Consider the following 21774-nt stretch of genomic DNA (forward strand, 5'->3'; position numbering starts at 1 on the left):
TTATTCCTTCTTTTTTAAACTTTTTTAATGCCAGGTTGATGCCCCATTTCATCTTTATTCCAAAACATATTCATTTTTTCAATTTGGTTGAGTAGTTTTCGAGAATAAGCCTTTTTCGGAGGCATACCAGTCCCGTTTGCAACCAACGGCAAATCTTTTTTGCAACCAACGGCAATTGCAAGCAACGGCAATTGCAACCAACGGCAAATCTTTTTTTAAAATACGTATTTTCAAAATCGTACTATATTATAGCTATAGAGCTTCTCGAATGTATTATATTTATCACTTTGATAATTTACTTCATAGTTATAGCGGCTAACCCAGATGACAATGTGAAACTTTCGTTTACCACGTCCATCCGGTCACGTGACATGCTTATTGGTTTGCTGTCCCGTCAAGTGACAGCAGAGAGAGGCTCATTGACTGCCTCCCACTTCCCCGAAGTAAGCATGTATAAATATGAAGGTGAAATGAAATAGAAATTTCCGAAAGCTCACACAGCGAATGACAAAGGAAGTAGAATGAGAATACGATGTAGATTGAATGATAGAGCCGTACGAATAGGTTGTACGAATAGGTTGTACGAATGCGCGTAGTAGTAGTAGTAGTAGTAGTAGTAGTAGTAGTAGTAGTAGTAGTAGTAGTAGTAGTAGTAGTAGTAGTAGTAGTAGTAGTAGTAGTAGTAGTAGTAGTAGTAGTAGTAGTAGTAGTAGTAGTAGTAGTAGTAGTAGTAGTAGTAGTAGTAGTATTAGTAGTAGTAGTAGTAGTAGTAGTAGTAGTAGTTGTAGTAGTAGTAGTAGTAGTAGTAGTAGTAGTAGTAGTAGTAGTAGTAGTATTAGTAGTAGTAGTAGTAGTGGTGGTAGTAGTAGTAGTAGTAGTAGTAGTAGTAGTAGTAGTAGTAGTAGTAGTAGTAGTAGTAGTAGTAGTAGTAGTAGTAGTAGTAGTAGTGGTAGTAGTAGTAGTAGTAGTAGTAGTAGTAGTAGTAGTAGTAGTAGTAGTAGTAGTAGTAGTAGTAGTAGTAGTAGTAGTAGTAGTAGTAGTAGTAGTAGGAGGATCAGGAGGAAGAGGAGGAGGAGGAGGGAACGGGTCGTCCCGAGCCTGTCGCTGCCCATAGGTACTACCCATAAATGTTATAACGTTCGAATGCTCTCGTCGAGGAGAATACGATAGGCTATAAGTGTGTTAACAATAAAAGCATACTATTATTTCTCTATTATTATACTAATGATTGCTCCCTGTGATAATTGATGTAGGTATGGGGATCTGAAAGGTTGAGAAATTTCAGTGTCATCATGAATTACAACCGAGTCGGTGTACTGTACCCTTCTGTAAGTTGTGTTCCACCAAAAAAGAAGTTGAGAACAGCGTTCTCTGATGCTCAAAAGCAAGCACGTGTTGTAAAGATTGATTCTAACGGGCGCATGCGAGAACTTTTGGTGACGAACTTCTGCAACGAGATCTCTGTATCTACGGTTCTACTGGGCGATTCGATCGTCGACAACATATGCCTGAACGGATGCGTAACCTATTCGTTAGGGGGAGGCTGTGTCAAAGACTTCGAACAGATTCTACCTAAACTTGCGACCTATAGAAAGGTTATTATTGCTCTGGGGGGTAATAACCTCTCAAGATTTGATGAACCCGGGGAAGAACCCGCCGAAATTCAGCGTCAAATGCAGCAATTGGTCACCAAATTGAAGGAAGCAGGTAACCGCCCAGATGTAACAGTATGTACTGTGCTGCGAAGATCAAAAGCGAAGCACGACTACATCCATAAATTCAACGAACTTTTAAAGAAAAGCGAACTTAGCTTTTTCAAACTTCATCGTGAAGTTTATAAGAACCGGAATTTCATGGAAGACGGCGTGCACCTCACATTGAGAGGTCGAAAAACCTTCGCCTGTGCTATCAAAAAGCTCAGAATTGAAAAGTACGGTAAAAATTTGTCCTTTTGAGCTACCTTGTTATTTTGCTGATGTTTATGTTTTGATGTTACTTGTGATGTTACTTTGATTTGCTGACTTGAATTTTTGGATATTACATTTTGACTACCTGAATACTAACTAATCGTTGTTTAACTGCTGTTTTGCTCATAGTCAGAGATCTCAGATGCAGAGGGTGTATGTAGAGTGTAAAACAAAGAGAATTTTTGGCATAGCTTGCCTGATAAAAAGTTAGGTTCTCATACGGAAATTTGCGAATAACTAATTTTAAAAATAGGTCTTTTTAAGCGGATCAAGGAGTTGTTCGAATCAAACCAAACTCGGTATGGAGTATCTTATGTGTAGTTAGAAGGTAAAAGAGAAAGAGTTTTTGGTATAGCTTGACCAGGAGAAAATTTGGTTTTTCATACGGAAATTTGCGATTAATTCGAATAACTATTTTTGAAAATAAGTCTTTTTGATAAGGTCATAGAGTTGTCCAAATCAAACCAAACTCGGCATGGAGTATCCCATGTGTAGTTAGAAAGTAAAACAGAAAAAATTGTTGGTATAGCTTGCCTAGGAAAAAATTTGGGTTTTCATACGGAAATTTGCGATTAATTCGAATAATTAATTTTAAAAATAGGTCTTTTTGATAAGGTCATAGAGTTGTCCAAATCAAGCCAAACTCGGCATGGAGTATTCCATGTGTAGTTAGGAAGTAAAACAGAAAGAATTTTTGGTATACATTGCCTAGGAAAAAAGTTATTTTCATACGGAAATTTTCATACATTTGTAAAACTTGCATATTATTTCAGCTTCCCTCAAGTTTTTCCAACTTGACTGAAACTGAAGAAAGACTCACTCCCCTCATATGGAAAAATTTCAAATTCATTAACACTAAGGCTGAAAAAGTTCGAAATCAATCAATTCATGTCATAAAGTGAATAATCCTTAAAGTGAGAACTTCTGTTCAATAAATCGAAAACTGTCTGTATATCAACATTTTTACAGATTTATTTTTGATTTGAAATCCTCCTATTTGGTGGTATCAAGACCCCTGTTATCATAATGCTACGCTTAGTTGCAGTCTGAAACCAATTCAACATCATTTCAATGATAAAATATCTAAAAAAGTTGCATTTTTTTCATTAATAAATTTGCTTCTTCGAAAAATAATGAAAAAACAGCTGCACTCACTCTTAGCTGCATTAACTCTGACCAGATAAAACGTTTTTAGCATTTGCAAACTAGATACCTGCAATGCTGCCAAATACGGCTGCATTTTTGATTCTGAATTAGGCCGAATAACAAATTGTGTAACTTTTCCCGGGTCGAGGTTTTTCGGTAATTTTTTGTAAAAAATGCGCTTATTGCGGTGAATTGTTGCAAGAAATGCGGTGAATGCGGTGAAAACAAATATTTCACTGCATTTCACCGCTTTTCTTACAAAAATTCACCGCATCAACTTTTGTGGCAAATTAATGTAAGAAATGCAGTGAAAGCGGTGAATGTGGTGAAAAAAAAATTTTCTCCACATTTCACCGCATTTCTTACAAAACTTCACCGCTTTGCTTTCAAACGTTTAATCAATTTGATTTAAATTCACAAGAAATATCGAAGAAGTAAGTGACAGTTGGCGCAGTGAAAAAAGCAGTTGACGGCATGATGGAGGTCAGAGGTTCGAACCCGTGTGGCAACGCTTCATTTTTGTACGAATACTGAGAACGCGGTGAAAATAAATAATTCGCCGCATTTACCGCATTCACCGCAAAAAGATGTAAGAAATACGCTGTGATATTTTTTTCACCGCATTTCACCGCATTTCTTTCGACAATTCACCGCCAAACCTCGACCCGGGTTCTGCTCACCAAATTTGCATCGGCTGATTTAATTGAAACTTAAAACACGACGCCTGCGTTTCTGTTCATAAATTGAAAGAAGCTGGAAATTGGAAATACGAATTTCAACAAAACTGTCTTCTACAGTATGTCTATCGTTTGATCTTTTTCTTCAAGTTTCTATTCCTAAGGTAACATAAAAGTTCAAAATAACTGTTAAGGAAACAGAACCACGAACATTAGTAATCAAATTGTACTATTTGAAGGTCTCCATATGGATATCATCATCGAAATAGGATAACTTTTCTGTGAAAACTGATCTTGTATTTCATTAAAAGTTTTTTTTACTTAGTAACAATTTTGAAGGTATATGAGGTTTTGTTCTCATATATGAGAACAAAAATTTGATTTTATCCGTGTTGGCTGAATTGAGGGCTGTTTGTTGGAATTCGTTGCGTTGGAACATTCGTGAAACTGTTATTAGCATTTTTGATGCTTTCATGCACTTTTTGACCTTCTCTTTTATTGTCGAAAATTCTGCTTGCACTAATACTGACAACATTGATTATATCACTATAAGACCTTGTGTAGAATGTTCATCGTATTTTGCTGAGTACTTCGGCAACCAGAACACTTATGTTTATTGCGGAGGCAGTTCGATTTGGTTGTAACATTTCGGGTTTTCTTTTTTCAACCACTAAGTGCTTGATATGTTGTTTTCTCTTTTGTTGCTCCAACAACTGCGTTTTGATAGGAGGAACATCCCTTGTACACAGATGCGTGGGAGACTCCAAAATTAGCACACTCGGTTTTTTCCTTTGGTTAGGCGCATTGTTTTACTGTATGCTGGCCTGAGCATCACAGGCAACGCTGCTCGTTCTTACACTCATTGGCAGAGTTTCCATATTTCTGACACTTGAAGCATTGTATGGCGTCTCTTTGCTTGGTTCACATCTGTAGAACAGCCAACCAATCTTTACACTGTGTTTTTGTGCAGCTGAAACATGATTGGTCGATACTGTTAGTACTCTGATACGCATTGACTATAAAAAGCTTGGTTTGGATTTGGCTTTGGCATTGCATTTCTTGCGTTTACAGCTCCGTTTGTGAAAACTGGTTGTAGGTTTATACTTGACACGAGACTAGCTCTAGAGGCTTCGTTTTCCGGTTGGATAAAGAAATCGAATGAGTTTGGCAATTCTCTAATTCGTTGAATTTTTAGTTGTGGGAGTTTTGTCTTCATAGCTCGGGCAAATTGCACTTGAGTCGGTCTTGGTTTGATTGTTATAACTATTGGTCTAACTGGCTCTGATATCGAATTCCTCTCGTTTTGATTGTGAAAACGTTTGCTTTTGTTTTGAACTTGAATAAAATCTTGCTCATCTTGTGAAATTTCATCAGCGGTTGCTCTTGCTTCTGATAGAAGAACGCTTAGTTGGCTCATTTTTGGCCAAGGCAAAACTGAGGCCTGTTGCGTAGCAAAACGACGAAGATGTGGATTTAAAACAATTTTTAAAGAGAGAAAAAGAGCCAATTAAAAAGTCGGGATTCTGAATCTAAGCAACTTTTACTGAAAGATCTTTTTTAAATAAAAGAATCACTCCCAAAGGGCATGAAGTCAATACAAAAATAGTAAAAATTGTTTAGTTTGCACATAGGTAAAAAATCAGTATTAGTGATATTGGTGTGTGTGTGTGTGTGTGTGTGTCGAAATTCAGATTTATTTTTGTGTTACACGTTCCTTTCACGTATGATTTTTGCAAATTAATAAGTTTTCGTACAGTGTTGAAATTTGTTAAATAACAATATCAATAACAGAATTGAATTCGATCTAATTTTAACTATACTAATAAACTAGCCCAAAATCATCTTTAACAATACTGAATAAATTTTCCTTAAATGAATTTGCTTCAGATGTTTACTAAGCCTAGCTTCAACAATTTAAAAATTTTAATTAAATTTTTTGGATGATTGCATGTGCAGAAAGCTAATTATCTCCGTAGCCGTTCCTTTAATGAGAACGATAAAACGTACTACTCTTTCCATTTCTGCGAAAGTTTTAGCTTATTATCGGAAGTTTAACTGATTCTGTAAAAATACAAAAACAATGCATAAATGCTTAAAATATAAAAAATAATCATCTGAAATATGTGTACGCGATATATTTGTATGTTTGTAGAAAAAGATTATTTCAAAAATAAAATTGTTAGTTATATCTTGCCTTTTTGTTATTTCAATTGATTTAATGGTAAATCTGGCCTACTTTTTTTAGCAACTAAGCAAAATGAAAAATGAACAGATGATTGATTTATTTTGAATTTTGCCACAAGATCTGTTTCGAAAACCACAACACTATTTTTAAGACAGTAACTTTGGCAACTTAGAGCTCTTATATCATTGTTTTTTATTCCATATTTCTCCACATACAGAGAAAATTTGATCAGTTTATAATAATAAGGGTAATTTTGACAGTCCTCTGAAAATAAATAAACGTCAAGCAACGCTTAATTACTCTTTTGAATTATTTCAGTACTCTAATCCACAGCATACCTCAAAATATAATGAAATCTTTATTCGCAGGTGTTTTTTTTTCATAAACAATCAAATATTTTGACGGAACGTAAAAACCAATTATATTTTATTTTACTTCTATGCTAACGAAAACAGTTGCAAGGTTAGCACATATTTGAATTTAAAAGATAAATCGAAAGTTGGATAAAATGGTGTGCTTAGTTGGGGTGTTGTTTCTTGTTTTATCTCCTGTGGTTAGATCCTCATCAGGGTCAAAACTAACCCGCGAGGCAGAGGAAAATTTTGTGAAGAAATTGCTGAATAAAGCTACCCGGTACGCAGTCCCGAAACCGGAAAATTCAACTGACAGCTTAAATGTTACCTTCTCAGTAAAACTTCACCAGTTACTGGACATTGATGAAAAGCAAAACATTGCCATTATGCGGCTTTGGCTCTTTGTTTCGTACGTCAATCCGGATTTGAAGTTTGACCCGGAAGATGTGGGAGGAAGTTATTTAGTGCATTTTCCAGAAAACACAGTTTGGACCCCGGATATTGTGTTTTTCGACGCAACTAAGTTTGATATGGACGCTTTTAGCCACCAGAGTATCCGAAGTGATGGATTGGTTATTGTGAAAACAACGTCCATGACTATTCACATGTCTTGCCATTTGAATTTGTTGCGCTTTCCATTTGACAAACAGGTCGGTCATTTGATAATGCGCAAAATTTAACTGAACAAATTACTGGGCTGTAAAAATCATGGTTAGCATTGATAAGGAATCACTTTATGGAATCGCTCACAGCAGTTCATCTCGCAAAATGATTCAACCCAGGTCCAAAATGAGCTCTGATCAGACAAAACTTCGAGTGCACAAATGTTTTCGGTGCGCTCAAATTATATGGTCTGAAAAAAACTTCTTCGCGCGCATTTTTGTCTGGACAATGCAGTCTGGAACTTGTGTGATCAGAGGTTTTTTTATTATTCATTATATACAGTACATTCATTATATATATATATATATATATATATATATATATATCAGAATATATATATATATATATATATATATATATATATATATATGTATATATATATATATATATATATATATATATATATATATATATATGTATATATATATATATATATATATATATATATATATATTATATTCATTATATAATTTTACAATTAATTAATTACGACGATAGGTGCTGAACACCATTTAGTCCTCTGATTAAAAGTCATTTTGTAGCTATACTGTTTAAGTGACGTACAGATGGGTGCTTAATTTGAAATATCATTTTTTAAAAAAGTAAGTTCTTGTTCACTGATCTCAATACTGAAGAAAAATCACAGCACAGAACACTGAAACAAGTGATTAGTGCAAAACACCTGGAAAAAAAGCGCTGACTCTACTGGATTAATAATAATGGAATTTCTCATTACGTTTAAAACTGCAATTAGCTAAGTTTGAGAGTATTTTGTCCCTTCATGGACAACAGTGACAAAAATCAGTCGCCATATGACACATAAACGTACTGTTGCTCTTATGATAAAACTGTATGTTAACCGTGGACAAAAGTGACCGAACAGCAAAAATTTTGTCACCTGATTTGCTGTTTAACGTATAGCAGCAGTCCACAATTTTGAGCAATTAGGTAGCCTAAAACCATATTGCTTCAATTTAATTTTAGACCAGAGAATTGAGGCCCGATTCAGAGATATAATTAATATTGTGAGCCCTTATATGGGAGGTTGCAAACCTAACCTGCTAATTGTCTCTTTCAACCACCATTAGCATTGCGAGTAATGTCTCTATAGACCATTACAATTTAGATTGGTCAAATTGACATGTTGTTAACTATCGCGGTGAGTAACCGTGGACATTGACAAGGTGGCGAATGTGATGAGGGGCCTCAAAACACGGCCATAAAAAATTCGAGTAAATTAACACGAGAACGTTCAACTTACGTAACGTAACAAACATGGCTATTTCATTCTTCATTCAGCATAATGTTGATCGCTCCGTCCACAGTATGAGCATCTACCAGTACCGACCTGAAAATATTTCCAAAGAATGAGGCTGGCATTTTCGGGCGAAGACTTCCGTGAAAGGGGGAAAGCGCTTAAATTTTATGAAAGTGGTTTCCACAAGGCAGTTAAAAGCCTTAAAATGAAAAATAGGATTAAACAAATGTGAAAAGCATTTACTTCTGGCTGTAATCTTTTTAATCCTTTTGCCGCTCATAGTTGAGAATTAATGTTTCAAGATTACTAAAATGAAGGATTAAACTGTAATTAATCTGCTGCACAACTATTTGCGGAACGCGCTTCAGTCAAGCATAATTTGCGGTGGAAAGCAGTTTTCACTTTCAACTTTCAGTTTGAAAGTGAAAAACACTGACAAGAATTTCTGCATAAGGAACCGCCTTTTCGTCCATAATGTTTGAAATTATGTTTCAAACACATTGTATTAACACAGAAAAGGTGATATTTTTTATTGAAAACAAATAAAATCACTCGAAATTAATACCAATAGATTGCTCGTAATGCAGGAAGAATCCAGCGATATCATGCTTTTCCTCAAATCTAAAAAGCTTCAAAACTCGGAATATTTTTGATCCGTCTTTCAGAGTTAATTTTCAAAATTCAATATTTGAGCAAACATGCCCTTGCGTGCAGTTTTCTAACTCGAGCTATGTTTTAATTCACAAAAAAAAACTTTTTTTGAAGAAAGATGTTTAAAGCGGAATTTTGTTAACAACAAAACAATTAAGTTTCGAATTTTGAAGTTGTTATGCTTCTTTGAAACCATATTCAAAGAATATATTGAACAATTACACAAGACGTCCTCTAACAACTATGAAAATTTCTATCTATCTATTTTTCACAATTTACGTTTGCTACTCGCTATTGTAAAAGCAACTTCCAACTTAGCCTTTAACCGTCTCTCGTGAAATCAAATTTAAAGCAGGAATTTTGATTTGGCTTTACAAATAAACTACTGTACTTAATCGGTTAGAGGGTAATATTATACCGGGGTTACACTGGATATCTAACGAATAATTTCATCGTTTGATTATCGATAAAAGAACAAAAAACACTGTTTAAAACAACGCATTCCCATTATTAATTTTAACCTATAATGTTTTGTTCGAAAAAAAGTTTAACATTGTCGAATTAAAAAGGCTCTGCTATCAAACTTTACAGATAAGGTTGTCTTAATTTTGCTTGCCAAGTTCACTTAAAAAATTATTTTATTCCGCCTTAATTTAGAGTTGGATGAGTCATGTAGTAAAGGTTTCTGATTTATCGAATTTTAAAGAACATGCTTGGAACCAATGTAGGGATTCAAAACTTGCAAGTCAATTAAACTAGGCCAAAATTTTTGAGTTCAATCTAGTCTACTGTTAATCAAAGAAAACTTGAAGAGGATGTTTTCTTCTTTTTAACTCAAAGTGCACCAGTTGGCTTGATTTTGGAAATTTTATAGCAATATCAAGTGGGCAAAAATTCATTATAGAGTTCAAATCAGTTTTTGGATCAGCGTTTTCCACTTCATAACTGTCCATATTCAACTTTAGAATTTATTTGCCTGACTGGTTTTTTTTATGACGATTTCTGATTTAAGTTGCTGTATTTATTATGAAGTTAATGCTTGTTTATCAGTTTTTTCTCTGATTATCTAAAATCTATTTTTTCTGTCCATTTGGTGAAACCTGCTCAGATGAACAAAAATGCTTAGTTTATTATCTTCATCTTCAAATGCTATGGCATATTAGGATGCTATCGCACAATCCAATGCTATGGCATAATTTTTTATAATCATATAGTATAAGATTTTCATTAATTGAAAATTTTTTGTTAATATAGATAACTTGTTTGGCTTGGCCTGATGTTATAAATCAAAGTTTCTTTAAAAACATACTTCAATCCGTTTTAATTTAGTGTTGGAGCAGTAATCTAGTCAGGTTTCTCATTCCTCGAATTTTGAAGAAAATGCTTGGAACCAAATGTACGGATTTGAAAAACCAGTCACCAATTTTCATATAACGGTACTGTTGACCTCTGACAAAGCTGTACGTTAACCGTGGAAAAAATTGACGAAAAAGCACGAACTCTGTCACTTGAATTGTTAGTGTAACGTAACAGCAGTCTACAATTTTAAGTAACTTATTTAAACCAAAACCTTATTTTTTCAATTTAATTTGTGACTTCAGAGTTGTCTTTATTTGAGACTCGAATCAATGGCACAATTATTTTGTGAGCCCTCATATGGGTAGTTTTTATGAAAAACTGCTAATTCCTTTTAATCTTCAATTAGCATTGCGAGTAAATTTTCTATGATTCATTTTTCAGGGAAAATCCAGCAATATTCCGCATTAAACTTACTTTTTTCAAACTTTGGACATAGTTTCGCTTCATCCGTCACAGCAGTGAGTTTCCAACAATCTTAACCAAGCTGTGAGTTGATCAAAGTCTGTTCATTCTCAAAAAAAGTTTTTTTTTTGCTGACTGAAGTTTACACAGGCGAAACTTTGTTAACAAAAAATTAATAAACTTTCAAACTTTAACAATATTACGCAATTTTAAAACTGTATTCAAATAATGTTATTTCGATAAGCTCCATATATTCCATAAACTCCATATATGGCTTTGATATGGTTGCAAAGAAAGGTTTATGGTGGTCAACCCAGGAATGTGAAAAACACTGGAATTGCGGAAAGCTCATAAAAATAAGGGGAAACGGCAAGATAGTGCTCAGAATGAAATATGCAATTAGTGATAAAAATGGGGAGAAGTTTAGCAACGCTCTTAATAGTTTGAATAAAAAATGTGAGATTGGTGCTGAGTTTGTACTGCTTAACAGTTTTTTAGCTACAATCAGCAACTACCGCCACCATTAACCACTTTCAATTGTCTCAGCAGCGGGGATTTTTAGCTGAAATTTTTGCGAGGGAAGTATTCAACTAGATAAAATTTTTTCAGCTACATGTCTAGTTTGATTGGCAAACTTGCTATTAAAAATTTTGTTGATGCAAAGGAAAATGTTGTATGTCAGGTGGGAAAAATTCAGATAGCTCATAATTTGAAGTATATTAGGTAGTAGAAATTGTCGAAAAGTATCGGATAATCTTCGGCTGAAAGGTTTTTCAGCTATCTGAGTTGACACTATTTTTAGCTTTACAAATAAAGTACTGTACTTAATCAATTATAGGCTTATATTTGTATCGGGGTTACACTGGCAATCTAACGAACAATTTCAGCGTATAATTTATCGATAAATGAACAAAAACACTTTTTGAAACGATGCGATCCATTATTAAATTTAACCTATTATCTTTAGTTCGTGAAAAAGTTTAGCAATATCGAATTTAAAGAGTTCTGCTATTAATTTTTACAGATCAATTTGTCTTCGTTTTGCTTGCCAAGCTTCTTTAAAAAACTGATTTTTTTCAGCCTCAATATAGAGTTGGAGGAATACTCCAGTTAGGGTTTCGAAATAAGCAAATTTTAAAGAACATACTTGAAACCAATGCAGGAGTTTAAAACTTGCAAGTCAAGTACACCAGTCCGAAATTTTTTAATTCAATCTAGTCTACTGTTATTCAAATACAACTTCCAGAGGATGTTTTTTTTTAACTCAAAGTGCACCAGTTGGCTTGATTTTGGAAATTTTCTCGGGATGTGAGGTGAGCAAGAATTCATTATTTAATGTAAATCAGTTTTGTGATCAGCGTTGTCCACTTCAAAGCTGTCCATATTCAGCTTCAGAAATCGTTTGCCTGGCTGATATTCATATGATGATTTCTGAATTAATTTGCTACATTTAATATTATGTTAATGCTTGTTTATCAATTTTTTCTCTGATTATCAACAATCTTTTTTTTTGCTGTCCATTTTTTCAATTTATGAAAAAAATATATATTTTTAAGTGTCGCGGAATGGGTGATGAGTGTTTATTGTTGAAAAATTTATAACAACGAACATCCTTAATGTTAAAGGGATGTTTAAATATTTGATCAAACGTCAATTACGAGGCGGCATTTTATCACTTTTTGACAAAAACTTTGTCTTTTTTGACCTTATCTGATGAACAAAAAGCTTAGTTTATTATCTTGATCTTCCGATGCTATGCCATTTTGTAAAAATTTTTCATAATGTTTCGTATTATCTCTGCATTAAAGAATTTCATTGTTTGAAAAATTTTTGTTATTTATAGGAAACTTGTTTGGTTTGGCCTGATGTTATAATAAAAACATAAAATTAAAATTGAAGTAACTTTCTCAAATGAATTCATTCAATTAGGTTCCTTGGATATGTTTAGGTAGGTAGGAAAATAATTTTTTCATTATTATGCTGATATTAGACTGCATATACCACTCAATGATCTGACGAGTCTTAAGCAACATGTTTGTAGGAAATGTTCGGTGGTATCACTAGAAAATTCGCAAAGCATAGAATATTTTTATGATGATTTCTGAATTAAGTTGCTACATTTATTACGGACTTTTGAGTTTTGTCTTTTTTGATGAGTCATCAAAGTTTGAAGTTCGTTGAATATTTTAACAATCTTTCACATTTTGGAAGGTTGATTGGTCATGTCACTCAAATAAAATGAATTTCACGGTTCAAAAGAGCCGCAGAGCTGTTTCTTTGGACTATTTCTGAAAAGACTGATTTTGCAAAAATTTGGCTTTCTACGTTTATTATGTTTAATTTTAGAAAAAGTTTTATTATTTTTGCAGAAACATGTTGAAATTATGGATAACTACGTATTTATTATTGTTTTTCCGCTAACCACGGTCACTAAAGTTTTTGGTCGTCATTAGTTTTTGTCAATTTGGGAAGGTTTTGCTACTTTTGCCAACCTTTTGTGAAATTCGAATAGTAGTCAGCTGATGTTGCTCCTTTTTTTAAACAAAAATGCCGTTCACAGTTAAAAGAAGAGAACTCTTCGGAGTCCCTTTTATGTTGAATTAGTAAGAATTCAGTCTTGTTTTGCACCCTTTAATTTTCAACGTATTTTGCTCTCCAGATCGCTTACAACTATAGCAGTAACAATAGTGGCCAAAATTTCAGAAACAAACTTCCAATAACCATTGTTTTGTCTGCAAATATTATTGGCTGTAAATTTCTATTCAATTACAAAATCAGTAATAACTTTACTGTAATTCCCTTCATTTTATTGTTCAAGAGCAATATTTTCTTGTCGTTAAACCAGTGTGTGCGTAGCTTTGTTGGTTAACTGCAGTTAGGCTTTCGACTTAATTATGGTTAGATTCTATGCTATGTTCTCTTGCTATGTTGCATATTTTCATATGTTCATATTGCATCATGAATCATTGATATCGCAACACTGCAAAAATCTGTGAGATGATGTTAAAATGAGATTAGGTGATAAATTAAGTAAAATACAAAAATAAACATGAAAAATTCAATAATGACCTGATAGATTTTTGACAACGATGAGTGTCAAAAAACTGCTCAAAACTTTTGCCAAACACTTTTATGGTTGCTCAGAAAGCCAATGTAAATTTTTATTAATGCGATTAGGTGATAAGACAATTATAAAGAAAAAATTTTTAGAAGCGACAAATTTTATTAAAAATTATAGATGGTTTTTTTAAAAAAACAAAGGATTTCAAAGTAAATTACGATCCGTTCTCAACTTAAAAATTCATTAATTTTTGATACCTCCGCAGAGCGCCAGTGGAATGTCCACATTTTTCGACCAAGTGTCAAATAAGCAATTCTATCTCGAAAAAAATGGTGCGCAAAATGAAGGGTAATGCGCCCATGTCAACTAATGAGAGGTGAACTTGACCGAAACGAACTTTGTTTCTGACAGGATAATCGTTGAAATTGCGAGCTCCTGCAAAATAACCGTCGTCTCACAGATAGTCGCCAGGAGGCAAGACAATACGTTTTAAAAAGACTACACTATTAATAAAAGGTCATGGCCTTAAAATGCAGTTTCAAAACGGTCAATTCTTAACTTTGAAAACGATTTTTAAAAGATTACAACATTAAAAGGTCGAAGGGACCGCTTAAATAATCAATCAAAAATGATTGTTTCTTATGATTATTGGGACAAAGTTTTCAACAAGGGTGGTCAGATTTATGGATTTTATATATATATATATATATATATATATATATATATATATATATATATATATATATATATATTATATCCCTTGTCATTAGAGTCAGTAGAATTGTCAGTTGAAAATGAATATTCAATTTTTGTTCAGGAGTGTCCAATCAGAGCTACACAGTGGACGTCCAATCAAAGCTCGTTTAGAATAATTAACCCGGAACTAGACTTCAACGAAGCAGAACCGTTTGGTTTGTACGAACAACAGGTACAAAATAAGCTCGAACCAGCTGAAATAATACATTAAACCCGAGTCAAACTTCTCAAAATCCCCCCAAACGATGAAAACGAAGTGGATAAAAAAGGAATAGGGTGATGCGGAAACTTTAGAACTTACCCGCCACCCCTTAAGAATAAACAAAAAAGCGATGCAAGAGTGGCGAAGAACTTATAAAAAAACATCTCAAGAACTAACGGAAAGATCACACAAACTTTTTCCGATTAATATTCCTACAAAAAACATACTTAGAGCAAAAATATCGGGCATTGCTGTGCTGTTACAGAAGAGCAAAACAAAACTATAAAAATTGTTGCACCTATGTTTGATATCTTTTCTAATTGATACCACTACTCATGATTCAAGGCATTTATTTTGTACCAAAGTTATCTAAAACCAGAAAAAAGACGCTCTCAAATATGCGAAGACACATAATCGAAAGGTTGCTCTGGCAAATTGGTTCTCAATTCACTTAAGCAAACTGATTCGGATGCCGAAAACTTAAAAAGTTCTGAATAAAACTCTTATTTTTTATTTAAAAAAATCTGGGTGCTGACCAAAAACAACCTCGAAGTACATTCCGAACAACTATCAACGCTATAACAAGCACAAAAAAAAGAATTCTATTCGAAACAACTATGACATCTTGTCTATGAGATTAATTTATGAGTGAAGAAAACAATTTTTAAGGGCAAAACTTTGAGAAAAGAATCAATTCATCGAACAATTCGCCACATTGCCGTCGAAATCAGCAAAGTCATTAGTTGCCCATAGAGAAGTTCAAACAACAGCAGTTATTCTCATTCGAACACAAAAATTGCATTTTCCCTATCTATCATTTGTTTTTAATCGCAAATTTAGGGTATTCTTCAGAAAGGGCATACAAAAGAGGGTCAATAACAGTGAGATCAGTTTCTCTTTTCCATTAGAATAAATACTAGAACAAATGGAACAAAAGATAATAAATTGAATCTAATACAATTTCACATTTTATGAAAAACAATTTAAAAACCTGACTTTTTCAAACAACAAAAAAAATGAGATCCAGAAAAGATTTCTAAATTTCAAATTAAAAAATACCTCAAGTAACAATTTTATTATTTATTGACTCTTATTGACTTCTTATTGTTTCAATTTTTCTCATTGGACTCTACGAACTCAGTTTAGACGTAGAAAAGAGCGCAGAACATTCAAAAATTGACCTCGGCACTCAAAATCTAAAATGAGAATGCAAAACCAAATAGAGGTTATCCAGGTGCGATACACACAAGCTAAGACAAGAGTGAGATATTCCTTGTGCAGTCCAGGCCATTACCAAGCGCGTTGTCTAAGGTAGTTAACAAGTAACAAAGACTCACGGAAAAATTTTTGAAAAAAGCCTGTTTATTAAAATTTTGGTGTTAAAATTGGAAAATCAAATACAATCTCCGGTAAAAATTCTTAGAAACAACAGGTTTGCTAAGAACAAGAAAACATTCGTGTATGAAGCAACAAAAGTTCGTTGTTAGTAAGAATAATTTACGAGTGAACAAAACAATATTCGTGGGGTGGTTTTATTTGCTCAAAATTTCAATTTTTTGAAAAAAAAACATCTCAATAAAATTTAAAACAATTCGCTATGAATTGCACAGACATGAGTGAAAATTATGCATCCTCGTTTAGACAATAAATCGTAAAGGCAATAACAATAATTATTGGTCCAATTGCAGACAAAAAAACTATAGCTTATAACCAAATACAACAAAAAATCAAATACACACGAAACGCTCCGAAATATTATGAAAATGGCCCCACCTCAAATTTAAATCTCTGATCAGCTATCAATGAAAAGAGATAAAAAAGATTCAGTTATAACGACTTTAATAACTGGGAAAAATTGAAACGGTCAGAACTTTATTATTCGTTCTAGAAACCACAAACTATGAAATAATGCTAATGATTTGTTGCATTGCTTGCACTAAAAATCAATGGTCTTCTTCCTTATCGATAAAGTAACAAAACTACAGATGAACGTGTATAGTGAAACCCAAAAAGTTTTTTTTCAGAATCAACTAGTTTCCCATTAATAAGCTTCATAAACTACTAGCTGCTAATTTTGCTTACGTGCAGTTAAACTTTGCGATAACTTCTGCTAAACCTATCGGTTTTGGGACACAGCCATAATACAACAAAGCAGCAGAAAAAAATTAGTAATATTTTTCCCTAGGAGAAGTTTTTTTGCCAATTTCACCAAGAGCCTTAGTTGCCACAGACCAGTTCAAACAACAGTATTTTTTCATCTTCGAAACAAAGTTATTCCACTGGTCTTTAGAAAGACCTAGCTAGAAAGCAATGAGAAAAACCAGAATAGACGTCAACTGGCCGCAAAAGTAAAAAAAAACCAAAGAAAGGCTCTAAAACCCAAAAATTGCAGATCAAAGTCCATAACTATTTTATTTTGAAAAACCACAATTATATGAAAGATGGCCTCAACATCGCTTCAAGTTTACTAAATTTCGTTAATATTGAAAATGTTTTCACAATTTTGCAAAAATTAAATGTTTTTTTAAAAAGACCATAAATGTGAACAAAATCAGTGTAAGAATTGAAATATTTACAAAAATTTTAGGTCCACGAAAAAGACAAAAATTTGATAAACCTTTTTCTCAAACTCTAAGCTGGATGTGTTTCCGCCAACAACACACTATGATAACAATTAGAACTCTCTGCAAAAATTTTATCGATCTGTTAAAGTTGTCTGAACAAAAAACCTAGTTGAGCATATAGTTCCTCTTTTTCACGACGATTGGGGTCAAAACAAGATCCTTTAATCCAAAAAAGACAAGAAAATCCTAATATGTTTGCAGCTAAAAAATTTAAAAATCAGTTTTCCGGTTGTGTATGCGTAAAATGAAGTATCCGAAGTGCTCACTCTTGAAAAATTGTCTTTTTCTAATTTGTTTTTCCACACAAAATGGTATCCATTCTCCTTTTCCTGTCTGCATTACCAGGTAACATAATTTATCCCTGGACAAAATTTCCGTTTTAAAAATTATCAACATTTCCGAGATTTAAAAAGATTCAAAAAATGGACAAACATTATCAGCAGTTCCTTCTAGCGGGTTTCAAAGATCGCAGGACATTTATGACAAAATTTGTTTTGAAAAGCATAATATTAATTGAGATATTCAAAGATGCAAGGCATTTTACTGCGCAGCAAAAAACTGCGTCTAAACGAATAAGATAGTTCAGAAAACAAAATTTACCGCTGAAAATTTTTCCTGGGCTCACTCAGCTTTTTAAAATACTGAAGATGGATCTCAGCCATCAAAACCCAAAATATGTCGAAATTGTCGTATTCAGGAATAGAAAAGTTGACTTTTATTATTACTTTTCCTTTAAGACAGGGCTATAACTTTTAATTTACCGAGTTACGGAGTTTTAGGTCAAGGCTTCCCTCATCTTGATGGGTACAAACCTATGATAGGTTGATGCCATTTAACGATTGTCGGATTTTTGAGCTCCACAAGAATAGACTTTAATTCAATTGTGCTGTTGAGACACCATGGTCACATAATGTACAGGAATGAAGGAGAGGAGGGGAGGGGAGGGGTCAAAAAACGCAAAAAATGAATAGGATCCAAATATATGGTAGTCGTATATGAAAACAGGCTCTTTTCTCTTAGGGCCAATGGATTCTTGAACAACCCACCACAAGTCACGTGATCAGTGCCTGCACTTGGGGCGAATGTTATGACGTCATTGAATATAATTTCAAGTTCAAGAGGAAAGACAGAAGTGTTCAATGAACTAATCGTTAACTTTTCATCTTTTCATATCTACCAAAACAAGTGGTTTAGAAGTTAACAATATCTTACAAAATAACCATTCGTCTGACAAACAGGGTACCCAATTTTTGCAAGAATCTTGCAAGATAACCATTCCTCTATTTTACAATTAACATAACCGTTTGGCTCACAAGGTCTTACAAGCTAACCATTTTCGACAAGAATCTCGTAAGATCTTACAAGAAACACCTCGCCTCGTACCAAAGATTTAATACCTTTTGTAATGACTAAAGCGCAACGACTAAAGAGTCTCTAAAGAGCAAAACTGACAAACTAAAGTCAATTCAATAATTGTGCTGTTTTTGAATCATATTTGACCCCAACAATTTGAGGATGAAGGCTTTTCACGAAATTCTGTTGACACAGAATATGGCAAAAATTGACAATTTTCAGAATCTGCAACTGCTGCATTGTTTTTTCTCTTTCGAAATTGCTTTTTTATCTAAAATCTACAATGCTTATTTTTTTAAGTTTGTCCAAAATAGTATTATATTGATGACCTAATTTTATTCTCTTAGCTAATTGGCTGTTTTGAGTAGCTAACTGATTGCTTACAATCTAAAGAGACTTCAAGATATTTCTAAACCAAATTTCTAACGTCTAATTTTACACTTTGATGTCATTTCTGTCTTATCTCACAAGGTCACCGGTATTTTACATAATGGTACTTCTTGTTCCCTCAACTCTCGTCGGATTCCTACCAATGCTCACTTTCCTAATTCCCGTCGAAATGGGGGAGAAAATATCACTGGGCGTGACTGTTCTATTAGCCCAAATTGTAGAGCTTTTGGTCTTGTCTGAAATTCTGTCTCCCAGTTCTGCCGAAGGATTCCCAATATTTGGACGATTTATGATACTTATGATATCTCTTATCGTCGTTTCGATTGCCGAGGCGATCATTGTGAACGCAATTCATAATTTTAACCCAGAAACCGAGGTTCCAAATTTCATTGTGAAATTGGTCAACTCGCGATTTGCAAAGTTGCTCCGAGTTCGAAGTATCGGAAAGCGCTCAGAACAAAATGACAAAAGATTGATCAAGAAAGAATCGGAAGTTGCTGATTGTCTTCCGGAAGAAAGTGGAAACTATGAAGGCGAATTGAAGGAACAAAAAGACTCAGATTTCCCCAACGCAGCTGGGCCAGAAGTACATAAGGATATTTCCAGCCCTCCAACTGACCAGGAAAACCCGACTAGATCGAACCCATGGCACTCGATATCTGCAATGATTGATAAAGTGTTCGTTATCTTATACATGATATTGTTCACAGGCGATCTGTTATTTTTGTATACTCAATTGATTCTTTAAATTTGGAATTGTTCACCATATCTAATATGTGAAAATCATTGTAAAATGTATTAATATCTGTGGACGGACCTCAGTTGTGTATAATATGATGTATCCAACAACCAGAAAAAATGTTAAAAACACGTAATTTGCATGATTTTAGATTTAAAAAAAAACAAAATGAAAAATCTGCCGAATAGGCAAATTTCATTTTATTTCATTTTTGTTTTTGATTTTTATGTTTTCATTTTAGTTTTCATTTTTAAAATCATGCAAATTACATGTCATTTAACAATTTTTTTGATTGGTTTGATAAGCATATATTGTTACAGACCTCTGATTGATGTTGTCAATGCGAGCACAAGGGTTGACGTTGCAGCAATTAAGCGTACCAGATTATAAAGTCTGGTTGGCCGAAAAATGAACACATTAACCACCAATTTAATTTTAATTAAACAAAAACTGAGCTACATTAAAGAAGATAATATACTTCATTTTGTCTTGCCTCAGTGGCCTGCGAAACTTGATAACCCAAATTTAACACAATTTAAGTTTATCCAAAAACTTGATTTTATTTTTTTGGGGCTGCGGCCATTCATGGGCACAATCATGTTAATGATTGTTCCGACCCCTCTTGAGGGGGAGGAACTATATACTCAAATGGGTTTTTTTGTTCAGACAATTTTGACCGATCGATATACTCATTGTCCAGAGTTGTGAGTGGTATCATTAAAAAGCCCCTCCAGCGTAGAATATGGAATTAAAGAGATTTCTTTGAATTTCGTATCTTACAGTGAGTTATCGAGGTCTCTGAATAATATATCGAAATTTTGTGAATAAGACGAATTTTGGTCTTTTTTAAAAGTATAAAATCGAGCTTTTTTATGTTAATTAAAGAAGGGAACATTTCACATCACAGCTCATGTTGATGGCTTCCTAAACAGTTCCAATTCAATGTTTTTATTCTCTTTACTCAAAAGATTATGGTCATTTTGACTATTAGAAATGTTTGATTATAATTAGACAAAGGCTTAATAAAATTTGCCGTTAATTTTCTCTTAATTTGGTCAACTTGTAGATTAGTGTCAGCAAAAAAAGAATACTTCTTCCTCTTCTTTCTATTGAACTAAAGTTTAGTTCTTTTTTTTGAGGTATTACGCGTTAAGTTATGGTTTTTTGGCTTTGATACCACTAGATTTCACATATTTTTTGGTTTTAAGTTTTGGCCCCTTTTCACGTTTTTTTCCTCGTTTTGTCACATTTTCACATTAGTGACAGTTCACAAATTTCATTATTGGCGTTCAGAAAAAGGCTCAATTGAACATATAGAAGTATTGAAAGGTATAGATTATGGTTTTAACGGCTTCGACATACCTTTCTCGAAGATTTTAATTGATTATTTTACAATTGTCTTTAACTGTCGTTTTTGCTTTGTCTTTTTAGTCGTTTGGAATTACCCTGATAATGGCAGTTCTTGGTCGCATTTTTTGAGGGAATAAATGAGCCTTTATTCTCATAAGAGTAGATAGCTTATGGCTTTCATGACTCTGAAAGTAATTGTTTTCTAAAATGAAAAAAAAAACTCTTTTAAACGTGTTTATGTTTAACTTCGCATTTTTGTTCTTATTTGTCTATTTGTTTCCTAGACACAAAAATTACAGGTCGGATAAGGCAATATTACTGTTGAGGGAGTGTGCAAGTTACAAAATCTAATCTTTTTTGAAGAATTCATTATGATTTTACTGGCTTCGACAGAGGTTTTCTGCCGAAAAAGTAAAATAGTTTTCCTTTTTTTCTATATTTAACGTTCTATTTGTAGACGTAAGTTATATTTTGATTTCTTACAGTTCTCAAGCGCTTTGTTTGGACGAATAGACGAACCTATTTAAGTTTTTTTGTAGCTACTAGCTTTCATCACTTTGAAAATAATTGTTTTCGAAGAAATAAGTTTCATATTTTTTTCTTTTCAACTTTTTGTCTTTTTCACCTATTCTCATTAA

General features: G+C 33.4%; 1 protein-coding gene across 2 annotated transcripts; it reads left to right on the forward strand.

Moving 5' to 3' along the window:
• Positions 1 to 6828: 6828 nt before the first annotated feature.
• LOC142343956 (gamma-aminobutyric acid receptor subunit epsilon-like) lies at positions 6829 to 20338 on the forward strand. 2 transcript variants are annotated; one of them, XM_075395363.1, is made up of 3 exons: positions 6829 to 6978; positions 14540 to 14650; positions 20107 to 20338. In XM_075395363.1, exons 1-3 carry the CDS (start codon positions 6859 to 6861, stop codon positions 20116 to 20118), a joined length of 243 nt encoding a protein of 80 aa, XP_075251478.1. In that variant the 5' UTR covers positions 6829 to 6858; the 3' UTR covers positions 20119 to 20338. The 2 variants fall into 2 exon arrangements, with proteins under 2 accessions (XP_075251478.1, XP_075251477.1); XM_075395362.1 differs by lacking the exon at positions 20107 to 20338 and having other exon boundaries at positions 14540 to 14893.
• The last annotated feature ends 1436 nt before the right edge of the window (positions 20339 to 21774 follow it).

The sequence above is a fragment of the Convolutriloba macropyga genome, chromosome 8, assembly GCF_964194025.1.
Source record: "Convolutriloba macropyga chromosome 8, txConMacr16.3, whole genome shotgun sequence".
Taxonomy (NCBI): domain Eukaryota; kingdom Metazoa; phylum Xenacoelomorpha; order Acoela; family Convolutidae; genus Convolutriloba; species Convolutriloba macropyga.

Bases quoted from the DNA above. Each gene is read 5' to 3' on its own strand.
- LOC142343956 (XM_075395362.1), top strand. From the start codon at position 6,859: ATGGACGCTTTTAGCCACCAGAGTATCCGAAGTGATGGATTGGTTATT. The intron at 6,979-14,539 runs GTCGGTCATTTG...ATTTTTGTTCAG, and splicing joins GCTTTCCATTTGACAAACAG to GAGTGTCCAATCAGAGCTAC.